Source organism: Sorex fumeus, unplaced genomic scaffold (genome assembly GCF_029834395.1).
Source record: "Sorex fumeus unplaced genomic scaffold, SorFum_2.1 ptg000246l, whole genome shotgun sequence".
Taxonomy (NCBI): Eukaryota; Metazoa; Chordata; class Mammalia; order Eulipotyphla; family Soricidae; genus Sorex; species Sorex fumeus.
The window spans coordinates 227,781-244,984 of NW_026606303.1; the positions used below are offsets into that span (position 1 = coordinate 227,781).

Consider the following 17,204-nt stretch of genomic DNA (forward strand, 5'->3'; position numbering starts at 1 on the left):
TTCCTGAGTGCAGAGCCTATCCCTTGAGCCTCGCCGGGTGGGAGTTGTTAGAGGTGTCTCTGTAGTAATACGCCGTTTTTAAACATGAATGTTTTGTTTGGGTGCTCGGGGCTGGGCAGGGCCGGGCAGGAGCCGGCTTAGCTGTCCGCAGGCAGACACAGTTCCCGCTCTGAACCGTCACCTGGGCCCCTGAGCAGTTCGAAAGAGGCCCCCTAATGCTTCCCTTCCCCTGCATCATCCTCTGTGGTCTGCTCCAATGCAGAGTTTCCGGTTCTTTTCTGAGGACTCTTTGGACATCCTGACCAGGGTGGCTTAGACTCAAGTGTGAGGCTGCACCCCAGACCTGGCGGAGCCATCCTCCGGGGTCTTTGGGGATGTTATGCTCACTCTGGGCCAGGCTCTCTGGGAGGTCTCCCTCTGCACCCCGCCCCCAGTCTGCACACCTCCACGGTGTTATCTTTTTATTGTTAATTTTTGCACCCGGAGAGGCACGGGTGTTACTCCTGGCTGTGCACTCAGGATTTACTCCTGGCGGTGCTCAGGGGACCATATGGGATGCCGGTATTTGAACCCAGGTTGGCTGCATGCAAGGCAAATGCCCTCCCCGCTGTACTATCGTTCCAGCCTCGACACTAGAAGCTTAGACCTGGGGATCCTTGTTCCTTCAGGTCTTTTGCATGGAAGGGCGGGTGTGAGTCAGTACTGAGCGGCTGTGAGCGTTGGGGGGATTCCATGTCATGTGGGGTGTCTGTGAGTTTTCCGAGGCATGTGGGGTGTCCCCTGGCGGGTTCTGCAGGGCAGCTGGGACTGGGACCCGGGTTAGGCCAGAGACCGGACTCACCTTCGGTCACCTTCTCTCAGTCCTGTTTGCCGGCTTGCTCTTCTCTTCGAGCTCTTGCTAACTCTGATTTTTCCCCCTGACACATAAAAATTTCCTCTATCTGGATATTTTGAAGTTGAATGCCAGTGTGAGGCGGGTGACGGGGCTCACTGATGACAGTGAATAGATGCCGTTTGCATATGTCCTGTGCCTTCAGGCTGTATATAGTCTTGAACTATGTCTGCAGCTCCTGAAATTTTGTTTGGAACGGAAGACTGATTTTTATGTAACTTCCTGATAGAATGTCGTGCGGTGCTGCCCGAGGGGTAAGGGGTCCTTGGAGCCCTAAGGGGGGAAAATGACCCAAATTGAGGTGCTTCCTGTGTGCCAGTGTCCCATCACGCCACACCTCCCAGGGCTGGTGTTTCCCTGTCCAGAGGATGCTCGACAGACGTGAGCCAGAGCTCTAGCAGGGAGGAAGCATTTGTGCTGCGGGATGAAACAGAACTGCCTTCGGAAACCCCAGCTTTGAGTCCAGCTGACATTTTCAAGAAATACAAAACAGACTTTTTTTCCCCCATTTTTAGTACCAGAGCAGATAATCCCCTAAGGTTATTTGCTTCCCTGAGAGATATTTAGCTTACCCTTTCAAGGTTCATTTAGAGCAGATCTTGGCGGTAGATCAGAGTTGGGTGCTAACCGAGTTCAGAGTGTTTGCCTATTTGCGGCCTTCTTTGTCTCTTAAGAGGAGCCGTACTTACAGGCCTCCAGAGAAAACAAAACACAAGCACCCGCTTCCTCCAGGCTTGGTTCCTCTGTTCTCAAGCCCTGGCCACTTGTCTATGCATCGTCCCCAGAGCAGGTGGGGGACAGAGGCAGAGAGGGTCTGAGCAGCCTCTGCATGGTGCTCCCCGAGCAGTACTCCCTATCTTTGTGGCTTCTGTTGAGGTTCTGAAGTGAGTCATCAGGTTCTAGTGACAAATGTCTCATGTACGGCGTGACACAAAGATGGAGTTTGTGCCATCAGTCCCTGGGGTGGGAGGAGGGAGCGTCGGGTTTTGGGGGTCAGTGGCAGGAGGATGTGACCCATAGCATGTCGGTTTTATCTCGGGTGGGGGAAAATGGATCGTTTGGGGAGGAGTGTGCTTGGAGTACAGATTTGCCGTGTTTTTCTGGATTTCTCTCTCTCTCTTTTTTTTTTATTTAGGAGTACTGCTATTTATCCAGCCACGGATTAGCTGATTGAATTGTGCATGAACTCCACCTAACTTTTTTTTTCATTTTTTATGATTTTATTTATTGAATCACCATGAGAGCAGTTACAAAGCTTTCAGGTCTAAGTCTCGGTCATACAATGAAACACCCGTACCTTCACCAGTGCCCATTCTCCACCAACAACAACCCCAATATACCCCCATCCCACACCCTCCCCCTACGTGTGGGGCAGATGATTTCCAAATTATTCTCTCTCGACTTTGATCACATTCGGTATTTTGACACCAGACTCACCATTATTGTTTGAGATTTTACCCCAACACTCAGATCTGCTGAAAAGGCAACAGTAGACACTTTGTTTTCTATTGCTGGTTATGAATAACCTATGATGTTGTGTGGCTGCAGTAGTGGCCGCACGATTTTGAAATTCCAAATTTGAACACTTCAATGTGGAGGGATTTCTTCCCAAACCTGCTGGGTTCCGAGATTTGCTCCTGAGTCTCTGGCATCCTGGTCATTAAGCAGCTTGATCAGGAGTCAGAGAGGCCGTTCATGGACGATGACTTGGGGTCTCGTTGGGACGGGGAGGACAGGACTGGCTCCACCCCCATCCTGTGAGGCCCAACAAGTTTTGTCACTGAGGGCCCAAGCCTGACTGTCCAGTGACCTCTGGAGGATGGCGGCCACCTGGCCGCCAGGGGTAACAGGCCAAGGCATGAACCCATGGGCCCAGCACTGCAGGGACCAGACGCATTTCTGCCAAAAGCCACTGGGTTTCGAGATTTGTTTCTGAGTCTCTGCGATCATGGCCATTAAGCAGTTCAATCAGGAACCAGAGAGGCCTCCAATGATACAGCTGAGCCGGAGGTGGCTTGTGGGTGTGTTTCCCACATTCCTAACTTTTGGCCGTTTCCTTTCTTGGTAAACTTTGCCCCAAGTTTTTGGGGTCTGGCCAAAGGCACAGCAGCAATTTTGGGGTATCTGGAGTCTGAAGGTGCCATCAGGCTGCTGATGCACTCGCCTAACAAGTAGTGTTTTTCGTTTGTTTGTTTGTTTGTTTTTAATGTAGGAGTACTGCTATTTATTCAGCCACTGATTAGCTGATTGAACTGGGCTTGAACTCCACCTTACTTTTTTTTGTTTTTCATAATTTTATTTATTTATTATTTTTCTTCTTATATTTATTTATTGAATCACTGTGGGAAAAGTTACAAAGCTTTCAGATTTAAGTCTCGGTCATGCAATGATCAAACTCCTTTCCCTTTACCCTTCACCAGTGCTCATTTTTCACCACCAAGAATCCCAATATACCCCACCTCCCACCCACCCAATGCCTGTGAGGTAGATGATTTCTCCTTAACTCTCCTCTACATTGATTACATTCATTATTTCAACAAAAGATGCACCATAATTGTTTAGAATTTACCCCCCAACAATCAGAATGGCTGAAAAGGCATTGTGAAATACATTGTTTTCTATATAAAGTTTGGAGTTCCGGGGCTGGAGACATAGCACAGCGGGTAGGGCGTGTGCCTTTCACGTGGCCAACCCGGGTTCGAGTCCCAGCATCCATATGGTCCCCTGAGCACTGCCAGGAGTAACTCCTGAGTGCAGAGCCAGGAGTAACCCCTGTGAGTGCAGAGCCAGGAATAACCCTTGTGCATCGCAAGGTGTGACCCAAAAAGCCAAAAAAAAAATACTTTGGTGTTCCTCCCCTCCAAACACAGGTGTGAGGTGCTGCGTTTCGCTGAGCAAGCAGAAGGAAAGCAGAGAGCTCGGGCCCAGTGGTTGATGCAGATTGCTGGGCCGGGCCGTCGAGCAAGGGAAATTTGGGGATCTCTGGGACCCGTCCTCGGGCCCAGTGCTCTCCGGGGCCCCTGGCTTGGTCGTGTCCTACGAGTTGGGGGCGAGCCTGGCCTTTGTGCTTGCGTTGCATTTGGACGGGCAGGTGGGGTGTTCAGGGCCCAGCGCTGACACCTGATCCCGCCCTGGCCAGGTGGGAGGATGGAGATTGGCGGCTGGCCCCGGAGATGCCCAAGATAGCCAGTCAAGGAGATAACCAGAGTCAGTCCCAGTCGAGTTGGGTGATAGGCAGAGACAACGCACCGAGCTGCTGAGGCATCCCAGGCTGGCCTGGCCTGGCAGGGGGCGGGAGCGAGTGGGCGCCAACCTCAGCGTTTCCATGGCTCGAAGCTCCGAGCCCTTCCGCTTGCTCTGCTGTTGTTTTGTTTTTGGGTCACACCTGGACATGTTCCGGGGTCACTCCTGGCTCTGCACTCAGGACTTACTCCTCGAGGTGCTCTGGGGTCCCTATGGGATGCCGGGATTGAACCCGGGTCAGTTGTGTGCAAGGCAAACGCCCTCCCCGCTGTACTAGAGTTCTGGCCCCATGGCCCAAAACTTAAAGAAAAATCCTTGCTGGGGTTGCCCTGTCCCTGGCGCCCTGTCAGCCTCGTGGGTCTGCACACGGCTTGTGCGACTGCCTCGAGTGGCCAGTGACAAGGGGCGCCCGCCTGGCCTCCTGCTCCCCAGGGCTGCTCTCTACCCGGTGCTCCCGGCCCTGCAGCCCTCAACTCCTGCCCTGTGTTCCCTCCTCTTTTCTGTGGTGTCCACCTCCTCTCTCGGTGGCCCTCCCCCTGGGGTCACCCCCCTTCCTGCGTGGTGCTGGGACAGCAGAGCTGCCGGGTCTGTGCCGGCTTTGTGCCAGGTGCACGTGTGACCCCGGGGGCTTGGACTCAGGACCTCATGCTTGTGAGGCAGTGCTCAAAACCCCCTCTCGGACATTCCTCCCCTCCAAGCTGAAGGAACGGACTTGACCCACGTTCAGGCTCACACCTCTGCTTCCTGCCGAATCACTGCCGGTCGCTAGCAGGCCAGGACCTGTGTGCCACGCCTGTGTGAAGCAGAGACGTTCTAGGGTATGAGCTTGCTAGCGTCTTTGTCATGGACACACGTGATCCCATCACAGGATTTAGGGTCACGGTCCAAACACAGGAGCATGGGGGTGAGGGGGTCGGGGCTTGTTCAGGCCGGAGACTCTACTGGGCTCACACATGGCACCGAGTGCTCAAGTCTCAGGGAGACAGTGAGGCTCAAACACAGTTTCTTTTTTTTCTTTTTTTTTTTTTATAATTTATTTATTTATTGAATCACTGTGGGAAAAGTTACAGAGCTTTCAGGTTTAGGCCTCAGTCGTGTAAATATCAAACACATTTCCCTTTACCAATACTTATTTTTAACCGTGAACCCCAATAGAACCCCACCTCCCACCCCTGCCAATTCCTGTGAGGCAGATGAGTTCTAGTTAACACTCTGTCTACTTTGACTCGATTCATTGTTTCGATAAAAGATGCACCATTATTATTTAGAGTTTACAACCCCCCCCCCCCCCCAAATCAGACAAGCTGAAAAAGCGTTGTGAAATGATTTGCTTTCTACAGCTGGGTTTGGATATCTGCTATTTTACTTATTAACCCTGGAAATATTTCTATTAAAAGTTAGATAATTAAGAGATTGGTTTCTGTGCTCTGGAGTCGTGGCCGTGCCGGAGAGCCGCTCGTGGGGGGCAACTGGCGACCACGGTAGGGCGTGAAGGACGGGCCGGAACGCCCCCCTTCTCGTGAGGTTTTTGCCGCCCCCGACCCCCGGCTCAAACCTGCTGTCCACCAGGCTCCCGTGCGGCCGCCACCTTTCTTTCCAGAGAGGAGAGGGCGAAGGGGGCAACACCCTTTCCCCTCCGGTCAGTCATGATGGCGCGGTTTAACACATAGTCCATTTGCTTTTCTGCTCCAAGCTGCTGGTTCTCTGTGTTAAGTCCTTGTGCTTCTGGGGCCGTGGCCATACCGGAGAGCCGCTCGGTAGGGTGTGAAGCTCAAACACATTTTCTTTCGCGCTGTTTTTTTCTTTTTTTTTGGCTTTTTGGGTCGCACTCAGTGATGCTCAGGAATTACTCCTGGCAGTGCTCAGGACTGGTGATCGAATCTTGGTCAGCGGAGAGCAAGGCAAACCCCTCCCCACTGTGCTCTCACCTCAGCCCCTCCTTTTGCATCTTTTTGTGTCTTTTCAGAATTGATTGACTTCCTCGTAGCGTTTGATGGCCCTGACGTTCTCTGTAGAGTCCCTTGTTGCACACTGTGTTTCGTGGGCACCTTGGTATCAAGACTTGGCGCTTGCCGGGTGCATGGCTCACCCCATAGGTCCCCTGAGCACCGGCAGGAGTGATTCCCGAGTGCAGACCCAGGAGTAACCCTGAGCACTGCCGGGTGTCCCAAAAAACAAAAGGAAAGAAAGAAAATAGGTATCCTTGCCCGAAGGGTAGCCCAGGGCCAAGGAGCCTGCCTTGCCTGCGGCTGACCCCACCCCACCCTGTACGTCACCCCCCCTCCCCCCCCAGGTCCTGCCAGGATGAGCCCCGATGACTGGATCAGAGTTGGCCTGAGCACGGCCAGGTGTCCCGTCCAGGTGTCCCGTCCTGAGCCCCCAGGTTAGGTCACTCCGCCCTCCCCACCGCCCCACCACTCCCCCGTTCCTGCTCACTCATCCTCGAGGGGACCCGCACTCATTCAGCTTGTGCTCCCATCCGAGCAGGCCAGGCCATACTCCTCTGCACAGCTCTCAGGCCTTAGTGGGCTGGGCCACTCCCTGGCCACGGTGCGGCAGGTGTTGCTCACAGCACTGGGGTCACAGAGAGCAGGGCTGTCAGGGTCGGGCGCAGGGCCTCTGCCCTGTCGCTCTGCCCCTCGGCCCACCCCCCGCACCCACAGATTTTATGGCCCGGCTCCTGAGGAGGGCCCTGGGCACGGTCACTGGGTCCAGGTCCCACTTGGGGGATGCCGAATGACCTCAGCTGGAGATCTGTAACTGCCAAACATTTGTCAAATGTTTTCTGAAACCACTTTCTCAGGGCCCAGGGGTCCAGAACTGGGCCCCGCAGGGACCAGAGGCACATTGGCCAGCTAGTGCTGGCATCTGCAGGGCAGCCCTCCGGAGCCTCAGCTGGACCCTGGCGTCACGAAGGGTGGCGCCTGCCCCTTTAAGAAGGGCCCATGATGCCCTCCTCCTTGCGGAATTCTCATTCTACCTTGGAACATTCTAGACTCCAAGTGCCATTTTCAGTCTCTGTAGGAGACTGGCACGAGCCTGTTTGGCAGAGCTCAGTTCTGTAAGCTGCGAGTGCAGTGTGACACAGGTGAATCTGAGTCTCTGGGCTTTTTGCCCGCGTGTGGGTGGCTTTTCTCTCTAACAGTTCTTTAGTGTATGATAGTTTTTAATCTGTAGTTCGTTTAAGTTTTTTTAGTAGTTATATATATATTTTTGGGGGTTGGGGTGGGGGTGGGGTGGGGTGGGGTGGGGTGGCCATACCTGGCTGTGCCCAGGGGTCACCCTGGCCGGCTAACGTCCCTGTGCTGACGGAGATCGAGCCCAGGACAACTGGATAGAAGGCAAGTGCCCTCCCCACTGTCCTGCCTCTCTGCCCCCTGCGGACTTTTCTGTTGAAATATGGAATGACTCTGAAGTCAGTGGGCCCTCATGGGGGGCTGATGAGAAGCAGAGGAGAAGATGTCACTCCCCTGGGACTGGCTGGAGCGCTGGCAATGGTGAGCGCGACGAGCCCTGCCAGCCCCACGACGCCCACTAGGCCTTCCCGGGATCTCGGGCCGGAGTGAGGGGTTGCCCTTTTTAGGGAAAGGGAGTCGATCCTCGACCTCCTCAGGCCCCCGGGCCTTTGTCCTTCTCGCAGAAAAGCATTTCAGGAGATGAGCTTGAAGCAGGAACATTTTATTTGGAGGCTTTTAGGAAGGGGAAATGAGGGAGGGAGTAACAGGCTCGAGAGAGAGTGCGGCTTCTCCAGAGGCGCAGAAAGCCACTGAACACGTTAGGTTGCCTGGTTGCGTTCGGTCCGAAAGTCCACACCTCAGGAGGGGAGAAGCCCGTGACATGACCGACCTCGTAGGCAAGAGCAGTCCCTGGGCTCGGGCACACATGAGCGCCCTCCCTTGGTTCAAGGGGGCTAATCTCGGGTTTTCCCCAGTCTGCCCCTGGTGGGAGTTTCTAGCTACCTAGAGTCCGTTGCTAGGGTGGTTGCCAAGGGGGTAGAGTTGAGTGGTCCAAGGTCCTCTTAGAAATTCCTTTCCTGGCCTTTGTTCCTATTCCCTCGGGGGGTCCAGCCTGCTCTGGGCCTCCTAATGTGGGTTAATTTTGACCAGACCTTGGGTCCCGTGCCCTCAGGTGGTCTTTTGGTGGCCATGAAGCTTTTGTTGACTTCCTCGGAGTTCCATTGCCATGGCGACGCTTCCCCCATCCACCTGTCTGCCTCAGTTCTGTGGGTTAAGAAATGGAGTTAATACTGGCTTGTGGTCATCAAACTTGGGCAGCGTCACAGGGAACGAAGGAAACGCCAAAACCTCCTTCACTCCCCTTTGGCGCAATTTTTTTTTCTTTCTGGGTCACACCTGGTGATGCACAGGATTTACTCCTGGGTCTGCACTCGGGAATCAGTCCTGGCAGTGCTCAGGGGACCATATGGGATGCTGGGAATCGAACCTGGGTCGGCCGCGTGCAAGGCAAACGCCCTACCACTGTGCTATCGCTCTCCAGCCCCCCTTTGGCGCAGTCTTGCTGGGCCCTTTTCCCTGGCAGTTCTCAGCCCATAGAAAAAAGTGTGTGTGTTGCTTGCCTTAGCTTCTGTGTGTAACCACGGGCCTCTCTCACACACACATACGCACACACGCACACACATGTCCAGTGATCACTGCTGAGTCGCCTCCCGGCTAGTCAGTGTCTGGACGGGGAGGTGGTCAGTGACACTCGCAGTGCTCAGGGACGATTTCTGGCTCCTGAATGTGTTTGGGGGTGGGTGTGATGCCAGGGAGGGCGTGAGGGTCAGCTGCCCGCAGGGCAAGTACCTGTCCCCTCTGCCCTCTGGCCCCGAATCTGCAGTTGTTTGTTTGTCTGTTTGGGATTGAGTTTTTGCGCAGGAATGACACTTGGTGGGCTCAGGGGGCTGTGCGGGAGGCTGGGGGTCGCACTCGGGGTGGCGAGTGTCAGACTGGCAGCTCTCTGGGCTCCGGAAGCTGCTGTGGCCGCTCCCCTGAGACAGACTCTCTCCTCTGCTCTTCAGAGATTTATCCCTGAGAACGAGTGCGCCTCAGAAGGCCCCACAGTGGGCTCGACGGTCAGGGCCCGGTAGTGGCCGCGGCAGCGTCTGACCACCTGACCATGAGTCTGCTGAGGCCCAGCGGGCTGAAGGCCCCCACCAAGATCCTCAAGCATGGGAGCTGGGCCCTGAAGGCGCCCTCGGCCGGTAAGTGCGCTCAGCCCGGGCCAGGGGAGACTCATTCCCACCCGGGAACCCCCTCCCGAGTCCTCGCCCGGAAAGGGCTCCCTGAGCTGTAGGCACGTTCATGGCTCTGGGGACAGCTCTCACACACAAGTGTCACATTCTGTGACTTTAGTGTCACGGCAACTAGTGTCAGCTGAGGCGACCAACACGCTCCCTCCTAACTGCTAGCCCCCTCGCCCGGGCTTGGGGACAGGCTGAGGGAGGTGGACTCACCTGGACTAAAGGGCCTCATTGCCGGCCGTAGCCACAGGACAGTGGGGAGGGCAACCGGCACCCCATGGGACTCTCCAGCCTCAACCTAACATGAGTGACCCTGAGCACAGAGCCAGAAATAGGCCCTGCGGACTGGCTGGGGTGCTCCCCCCTAAAAGAAAAAGAAGATGGGCCAGTGGACACAGCAGAAATAAGACACTGGGTTGGAGCTTTCGCCTGGCTTGGTCCCTAGCATCACGGGGTGTGTCCAAAGATTTCCCCTCAGCTGCCCAAATATGACTGTGGCCTGGGATGCTGCAGTAGGTAGGCACGTCCCCTTCACGGCGGGCCTGGCCAGGCTTCGCCAAAAGCAGCCCCCGGCATTGGCTGGGAGAAGCCCCAAGCACTGCTGGGTATCCCTCCCCCCCACCACCACACTTTAACTGGACCTGGACAGGCCCTTCCTGACCATTCTGACCCTTCTGACCCTTTCTGCTGTTCCAGCGGCTGCTCCCGTTGAGAAATCCGTGCCTGGGGAGAAAACCCCCAGCGCCCCCTCCTCGGAGACGCAGGAGGAGTTTGTGGACGACTTCCAGGTCGGAGAACGAGTCTGGGTGAAGGGGAACACGCCTGGATTCATCCAGTTCCTCGGGGAGACCCAGTTTGCCCCTGGTCAGTGGGCCGGGATCGTGTTGGACGAGCCCATCGGCAAGAACGACGGCTCGGTGGCGGGTGTGCACTACTTCCAGTGCGAGCCGCTGAAGGGCATCTTCACCCGGCCGTCCAAGCTGAGCAGGAGCTTGCAGGCCGACGATGAGACCAACGGCCTGCAGCCAGCGCCTGCTGCCCGGGTCACACCGCCCCTGTCGGCCTCCCCGGCCCCTGCCACCGCCCCGAAGGCGCCCCAGCCCTCCACAAAGGAGGCACCGGCCACCCCTCACATCAGCAACCTGACCAGGACGGCCAGCGAGTCCATCTCCAACCTCTCGGAGGCTGGCTCCCTCAAGAACGGGGAGCAGGAGCTGAAGCTTGGGGACCGGGTGCTGGTGAGTGCCGAGGGCAGCGGTCGCGGGTGGGTGTCCATTCACCTGTCTGGTCCATCAGGTTTTGCAGACTCGCGGTTTGGGTGGAAGGACGAGCAGCCGGAACGCCTGGTCCTGCAGTTTCCAGCGTGATGGATGCGTGCGGGGATGCTGCCAGTTTTACCAGTTTAGCCAAAACAGGATGGAGGGGTCATGCCGTGGGGAGGCCGCGTGCTTTGCACGCCTCTGACCTGGGGTTTACGTCTTGGTCCCATGTACAGTCTCCCAAGCACATCCCGTAGTGATCCCTGAGCACCAAGCCAGAAGTAAGCCCTGAGCACTCTGACTGTGACTCAGAAAACAAACCAACGAACAAATTTGGAAATCGGTTCCATTTCTCTGGTTTCTGATGTTTGTGTTTGGGGCGTCACAGGGCTCACCCCGAGCCGCTCGGGCCATTCCGTGCCCGGCTGTGCGCAAGCCCTGAGCCGTCTCTGCAGACGTGTGTGGTTTGGTGTTTGGGCCACACCTGGCCGTGCTCAGGGCTTCCTCCTGGTGGTGAACTCAGGGATCACTCCTGGTAGGGCTCAGTGGACCATCTGGGGTGTCGGGGATGGACCCTGAGTAGGCCACGGGTCGGGACCCGTCTCCCGAACATTCTCAAGAGTATGTTTTGCTGTCTTGGTTGCTCGATCTTCAGACACAGCACCTGCTCTTGTGTTTCTCTGAGCAGCTCCTGGAAGGTGGGGGCGAGGGGGCACCCCTATGAGATGAGTTTCTGGTGGGGGTCACCAGGTCCCTGCACGTGGCATCCTCAGTCCACCCCAAGCCCATTCCTCTGCACAGGTCCCCAAAGCAGAGGCGCTTGGCTGTAGACAACTGTTCTCCCCCAGCAGAAGCACTCACTAACGCTTTCAGAACCCGTGGGAAGCGGCCAGGAAAAGTCCCCTCGGGGACGTCTGAGGCGGGCGGCTCTGGACAGACTGGGGGCTGGCCCGGAGCCAGTGGCTTCCCGGGGACCACAGGGATGGCCACCGCCAGGCCGGTGTCCGAGCTGTGGAGGCCGGAGAGGAGAGCAGTGAGGTGACCCGCCTGCAGGCGCAGGGTGGCCCTCGGAGAGTCCTGGAGGGTCACGGTCGGGGTTCGGGGATGGCCAAAGAGTAACACGGGGAGGGAATTGGAGCTGGAGGAGACTCACGGTTTAAAGACTGGGGGGCTGGAGCAGTAGTACAGCAGAGAGGGCGTTTGCCTTGCACTCAGCAAACCCGGGTTCCCCGGTATCCCATAGGGTCCCCTAAGCATCGCAGGAATGATTCCTGAATGCAGAGCCACGACTCACCCCTCAGCATCGCCAGGTGTGACCCAAAGACCCAAAGAAGAAAAAAGACTTTTTTTTTTAACTTGCTTTCACAACCGTCCACACCTGGACACAGGGACACCAGTGTCGTTGGAACAAGGGAGCGGGGACACCGCCACTGGCTCTGCGGTGAATAACTCTGATCAGTTATTCATTTATTGGTGGTGGTGCTCAGGGCTGAGTCCTGGCCCTGTGCTCAGGGACCACATCCGGGCAGGTGTGTGCAAGGCCAACGCCCTGCCCGCTGTGCTGTTCCATCGCTCCATACCTCAGCTAGAGCACGCCTTTCAAAAAAGTTTTTGAGGTTTTTTTGGGGGACCACAACCAGCATAATGGCTGTTTTCTGAAAGAAGTTGGGGGAAAAAGAAAACCCAAACACTTTCTTTGGTCTTTTTCCTAATTCAAGGAAGGTTTGCTTGGCGCTCCATGGCCTAACGCAGCCGTGGTCAGGAGGCCGTGGCGAGTGGGGGCTGGCCTCGGGGCACTGAGGCGAAGCTCCCGTGCAGGGCTGGCGCCCTCCCGGCTCTCCAAAGGGCCTCCTGCCCTTTGCCCCATTCTTCCCTGCGCACAGGAAGTCCAGGTTCTGCGCCAGCTGGCCCCGATGTTTACGGGACTGACCTCCGAGGAGCCCTTCGAAGGCTCTGACATGGCTGTTCCAGGCTTAGGCCTGTGAAAGACGGTCCCCTGCCCCTGGCACTCCCCATCCCTGGCAGTGGACAGGTTGCCCCCATGCTTGTGCTACTTTGGTTCTCTTTGGAGACTCAGGGACCCTCATTGGGGTCACTGGAAATGCCCAGCTCTGACCTCAAGTCCCGTCTGTGCTCGCAAGTAGGCAGGGGTCGCAGAGCGGGACAGTCAGTCGCTCTGGTCAGTCTTATGGTGTCTCAGAGCGGGAGGTCACTCTGTCCGTCCTGTGGCGTCTCAGAGTCCAACCGTGAAGAGCTTCTCCGGGCTGATGTGTGGTGGTTCTCCTGACCTTGGGAGATCACTTCCCTTCTCTCCAGCTGAGCTCTGACAGAATGTTCTGGAGACAGGCTTGCAGCAGTTTTGGGCAGATGATATTTCCAGGATATGACGCCAGGGGCTTGAGAGAATTGACTGGCTTCCAGTTGTCCTGTTAGAGGAGGCTGTTTCCGGGTCGGGGACGGCATGTTTTGTGCCAAATTCTTCGCCGATGACCAGCTGTGAGACAGGAACTTTGCAGCCTCTTCTCAGCCCAGGGCCGCCACCCCAGCCACCTGTCTCTTGTTCTTTTATTCCTTGTCACACTCACAGTGCCCAGGGCCCACGCCTGGCCACGGAGGCTGTGCCAGGGCCTTTGCAGATGGCACTTCAGGACTCGCAGAGACAGTCCTGGGTGACGCTGCTACCCCTCGTGCTGCGAGTGACCCCCGAGCACGTGAACCCAGTCCTACCCCAGACCCGAAAAAAGAAAACTGCGCTCTCGGGCATTATTAGTTGAGGTTTCTCTCTCTCTCTCTCTCTCTCTCTCTCTCTCTCTCTCTCTCTCTCTCTCTCTTCTCTCCTTTCTGTTTTGACTTTTTGGTTTTGGGGTCACTCAGGCTTTGCACTCAGGAATCAGTCTTGGCAGGCTAGGGGGACCATCTTGGGTGCTGAGGATTGAACCCAGGGTGGCCGCACACAAAGCAAGTGCCCTTCCCCCAGTGCTCCAGCCCTATTTGTCAGCATTCCCGTCAGTGTCCAACGCTGTGATTCTGTTTTGCTCTGCGTCCCAGGGGCCAAGCGTGAAGCCAAGGCATAGTGAAGGAGAACTGGAAAATGGAAGTCCGCTAAGATATGAGAACAGTCATTTTTCTTTAGCTGGTTTCTGGCTTAATTGTTCTCCAGCGTTGGGGTTGCCACGGCTCCGCTCCCACACCTGCGGGGCAACGACCCCCTCGCCACACCAGGTGGCTGGCCTGGGTCAGAGATTCCTGGGGGTATGGTCAGCCAGGCCACCCGTGTCAGCGAGTGGGTGTGAACGCCGCTGCCTTGCATGGACACTGAGCAGCAGCGTCTGCTCACGCTGTAGGGGTTGCGGGGGGAAGTGGCACCTTGACCTTTGGGGTTTCTTCCGGAAATCCCTACTCTGAAGCCAGAATGTTTCTTTGCGGGGGTGGGGGCGCTGTGCGCAGTCCAGGGTGCCTGACCCGCGTCCCTCCAGCAGGTGGGAGGCGTGAAGGCCGGTGTGGTGCGCTTCCTCGGGGAGATGGACTTCGCCAAGGGGGATTGGTGTGGCGTGGAGCTGGACAAGCCGCTGGGCAAGAACGATGGCGCCGTGGCCGGAACGAGGTGGGTCCTCCTGCCCCCCCAGACAGCCTGGGGCAATGCACGGTGCCCGGGAGGCGCTGAGGGGACTGCAGGCCACTTCACTTGGTTCTTAGGCGGGGCCACTTCCGGTGGCACTCGGGGACCCTGCAGGGATGTGGGGACAGCCTGGGGCTCCCACATGCAGCTGTGCTTGGCCCGCAGGAACCCCCCGGGCCTGCTGTCGCCCTTCAGATTCTGGGGAGTCTGCTTGGAATCGCCCTTGGTTTGCGCGGTGCGGGTGGGAGGCGTGCGAGGGAGTGTGTGTGTGAATGTTTGAATGTGTGTGCTTCAGAGTGTGGATATGTATGTATGAGGGTGTGTGTATGTGAGCGTGTGAGTGTGGGGCTGTGAGAGTGTTGGTGAGGGCATGAGCATGTGAGTGTTGGTGGGGGTGTGAGCATGTTTGTGAGGGAATGAGAGCGTGTCATTGTTGGTTTGAGAGCGTGCAAGTGTTGGTTGGGGTGTGCGTGTGTGTGACTGTGGGGCTGTGGGAGTGTGGGAGTGTTGGTTGGGGTGTGAGTGTGAGTGTATTTTTGTTGGGGTGTGAGTGTGGGGCTGAGGAAATGTGGGAGTATTTGTTGGGGTGTGGATATGTATGGATGAGGGGTGTGTATATGAGTGTGTGACTGTGGGACTGTGGGAGTATTGGTTGGGGTGTGAGTGTGAGTGTGTGTTTTAGGGGGTGTGTTTGTGAGTGTGGGACATTGGGAGTGTGGGAGTGTTGGTTGGGGTGTGAGTGTGTGTGAGTGTGGGACTGTGGAAATGTGGGAGTGTTTGTTGTGGTATGTGTGTTTGTTGGGGTGGGAGTGTGAGAGTGTGGGAATGTTGGTTGGGGTGTGAGTGTGTGTGCTTCTTGGGGTGAGTGTGGGAGTGTTTGTTGTGGTGTGTGTGTTTGTTGGGGTGGGAGTGTGAGAGTTTGGGAGTGTTGGTTGGGGTGTGACAGTGTTTGCTTCTTGGCGTGAGTGTGGGAGTGTTTGTTGGGGAGTGAGTGTGAGTGACTGGGGCTGTGGACATGTGGGAGTGTTTTTTGGGGTGTGAGTGTGTGTTTTTTGGGGTGGGAGTGTGAGAGTTTGGGAGTGTTGGTTGGGGACTGAGTGTGTACTTGTTGGGGTGTGAGTGTGTGAGAGTGTTGGTTGGGGTGTAAGTGTGAGTGTGTGTTGGTTGGGGTGTGAGTGGGAGTTTTGGTTGGGGGTGTGAGTGTGTGTTTGTTGGGTGAGAGTGTTTGTGAGTGTGGTGCTGTGGGAGGGTATGATGTTTGTTGGGGAGTGAGTATGTGTGAGTGTGGGGCTGTAGAAATGTGGGAGTCTTTGTTGTGGTGTGTGTGTTTGTTGGGGTGGGAGTGTGAGAGTGTGGGAATGTTGGTTGGGTTGTGAGTGTGTGTGCTTCTTGGGGTGAGTGTGGGAGTGTTTGTTGGGATGTGAGTGTGTGTTTGTTGGGGTGTGAGTGTGTGGGAGTGTTGGTTGGGGTATGAGTGTGAGTTTGTGTTGGTTGGGGTGTGAGTGTGTGTTTGTTGGGTGAGAGTGTGTGTGGGGGGGCTGTGTGAGGGTATGATGTTTGTTGGGGAGTGAGTGTGTGTGAGTGTGGTGCTGTGGAAATGTGGGAGTGTTGGTTGGGGTGTGAGTGTGTTTGTTGGGGTGAGTGGGAGTGTGAGAGTGTGGGACTGTTGGTTGGGGTGTGAGAGTGTGGGAGTGTTTGTTGGGGTGTGAGTGTGTGGGAGCGTGGGGCTGTGGGAGCGTGTTAGTCTGTGGGCGTGTGAGACTGTGGGACTCAGTGGACGCCTCGGTCGGCGCCTGTCTCTCTTGCCAAAGGGGTCTTTTGTCCCCCCCTCCTCGTTGTCGCAGGTACTTCCAGTGTCAGCCCAAGTACGGCTTGTTTGCTCCCATTCACAAAGTCACCAAGATCGGCTTCCCCTCCACGACGCCGGCCAAGGCCAAGGCGGCCCCCGTGAGGCGTGTGATGGCCACCACCCCCGCCAGCCTGAAGCGCCGCCCGTCGGCCTCCTCGCTCAGCTCCGTGAGCTCCGTGGCCTCATCCGTGAGCAGCAGGCTCAGCCGCGTGGGACTAGTAAGAAGCTCCCCCCACCCCGCGCGGTGCTCGGGCCCCCACAGACTCCCACGGCCCCAGGGGTGAGAGGCGGAGCAGGACTGGGTGGGCTGAGCAGCTCCGGGGGGCAGGCGAGTGGCTTCCCAGCCACCACCGGTGACAGGAGCAGGGATGGGCCTTTCCTCGGGTGCTCAGGGCTCAGTCCGCCTTAGGGATGAAGTGGGGGAGCTGAAGGGGGCGTCGGAGGGTCAGAGCGGGACCCAGAGACTCTGGGGAACGCTTGGCGCTTGGCGTTGCGTGTTTGCTCTCTCCGTCCCTCCCTGCTCCCTCCTGTCCCTCTGCACCCCTGTCGACATGCAGAGGGGCCTCGACTTCTGTCCATTGCGGGGCCGCAAGTCAAAGCTGGGGCCTCGTGGCTTCTCCCCTCATGTCTCTCTGAGTCCTAAACACTAAAGTGTGTCCGAATATGCAAGGGTGTCCTGAGATATTGTCCACAGGGAAACGGGCCCACGATGGAGATGTGTCCGGGGGGCTGGCTTTGCTGGGGGCTGCGCTTCCTGCCGCCTCCTCTGCTCCGTGCATTGACCCTCGATGCGGAAGAGGAGGGAATGAGTGTGTGTGCAACGGAAGATACAAAACAGATGACACGGGAACGGGAGCCAGGAGGCCACACGCCGTGGGCACAGGCCTGGGGCCAGTCCTGTCTTGCTTGACCACCACCAGGTTTCCCTGCCCTGCCTCCATCCTCACATCCGACTCCTCCTTCCCCTCGCCTCGCCATTCAGGAGGGGAGCAGACTCAGAAGCCCCTCTCCTTCCCTCGCGAGCCAGCCCGTTTGTGGAATTCGGTTTTGTTTTTCTGCTTGACTGTGGGCCACACCCTGCAGTGCTTCAAGGGGCCGTT

The 17,204-nt window shown here is 56.8% G+C and overlaps 1 protein-coding gene across 1 annotated transcript in view; it reads left to right on the forward strand.

The window, feature by feature from the left end:
• The first annotated feature begins 9,253 nt into the window (after window positions 1–9,253).
• Window positions 9,254–17,204, forward strand: part of LOC130018275 (CAP-Gly domain-containing linker protein 1-like) — a 29,711-nt gene continuing 21,760 nt past the window's right edge. The window contains 4 exon segments of the mRNA XM_056109003.1: window positions 9,254–9,338; window positions 10,074–10,615; window positions 14,116–14,240; window positions 16,100–16,322. Coding sequence (XP_055964978.1) covers window positions 9,254–9,338; window positions 10,074–10,615; window positions 14,116–14,240; window positions 16,100–16,322 — 975 coding nt within the window.